The 1,173-nt window shown below is 63.6% G+C and overlaps 1 protein-coding gene across 1 annotated transcript in view; it reads right to left on the reverse strand.

Moving 5' to 3' along the window:
• CARM1 (coactivator associated arginine methyltransferase 1) overlaps positions 1-1,173 on the reverse strand; it is a 17,073-nt gene that overhangs the window by 11,527 nt on the left and 4,373 nt on the right. The window contains exon 4 of the mRNA XM_013008362.2: positions 654-764. Within this exon, the coding sequence (XP_012863816.1) occupies positions 654-764 (111 nt within the window). The remainder of the gene's footprint in view (positions 1-653; positions 765-1,173) is intronic.

The following is a 1,173-nucleotide window of genomic DNA, read 5'->3' on the forward strand; positions in this document are numbered from 1 at the left end:
GCCCTCGGGAGGGCTCCGTGTGATCATGGCATTGTGTGTGACAGAGGAGACTGGCGAGCAGGAACAGTGTCGATAGACAGGAGATGGGCTGAGGAGACCCAAGGGTGTCCCGGCCATTGAGGAGACGGGGCCCAGGAGAGCCCGAGCAGTACTGGGGACAAAATGGCGGTTTGCTGCTGTCTCTGTGAGACAGTGAAGTGTACACGGACAGACCTCAGACATGGACTGACCTATCCACAGTGTCCCGGGTTTGGGTGGAGCCAGAAAGGGAGAGGGGAGCGTGTCCACCGCCTCCCCGTGTTCACGTGGAGGTGGCAGTTGAAGTGCAAAACAAAGAGTAAGCCCCTGGGCCTGCTGAAATGGCACCTTGCGCAGGGCCCCAAGGGAGGTGGCCCCGTGCTGCCAGGGCACCGGGACTTCATAGCTCACCCCTGCACTACTAGGCTGGCCAGCCTCCCAATCCCCTCAGCGGCCCATGCCTCGGCAGAAGACCAGCCAGTTCGGAGGGGACACCACCTCAGACGCAGGAAGCCCCCCCCCTCCTCAGCACTCAGGTTTGGGACATCGAAGAGCCTCAGGCTCCCCGAGACTTGAAGGCCTCCCCCTCCCAAGCAGGACCAGGGTCTGGGGGCGTCCGGCGACAGGCCACTGACCTCTGCATGCTGGGCCATGGTGCTGGCCTCCACGGCGTAGATCTTCCTCGCTCCAGCCTGGGCGGCGAAAAATGAGAGGATGCCAGAGCCGCAGCCCACGTCGAGGACAATCTGGGGGGTTGGGGGGGCAGAGAAGGGGCGCCAGTGAGGAGACGGAGCCACAGCACCGGGCTCTTGGCCAGCCCCACAGTGTAAGGGCCCCATCACACCTTCAGTACCACCACAGGGCTCAGAGGGGTGGGGGCGCTTGCTCAGAGTCACAGAGCTGGTGGGCACTGGGGGTTACAAGCCAAGCCTGTCTTCACTCTCAATGTCTGCCCTCCACGGAGAAGTGAGACCGGGTCATAGGCCAGACACTGCACAGGCACCTGGGCCAGGTGAGTGCAAGGAGAGGCAGCGTGGAGGTTGAGAACCGCCCAGGAGCAGCTGGGAGCCCCAGGCTCCAGCGCAGGAAGAGGTAGACCAGGCTCTCCAAAGGCCCGCTCCTAGACCCGCAGCATCTCTGGAGGCTGTGGCTCGG

Source organism: Echinops telfairi, unplaced genomic scaffold (genome assembly GCF_000313985.2).
Source record: "Echinops telfairi isolate 266 unplaced genomic scaffold, ASM31398v2 ScPeMD7_36;HRSCAF=134, whole genome shotgun sequence".
Classification (NCBI taxonomy): Eukaryota; Metazoa; Chordata; class Mammalia; order Afrosoricida; family Tenrecidae; genus Echinops; species Echinops telfairi.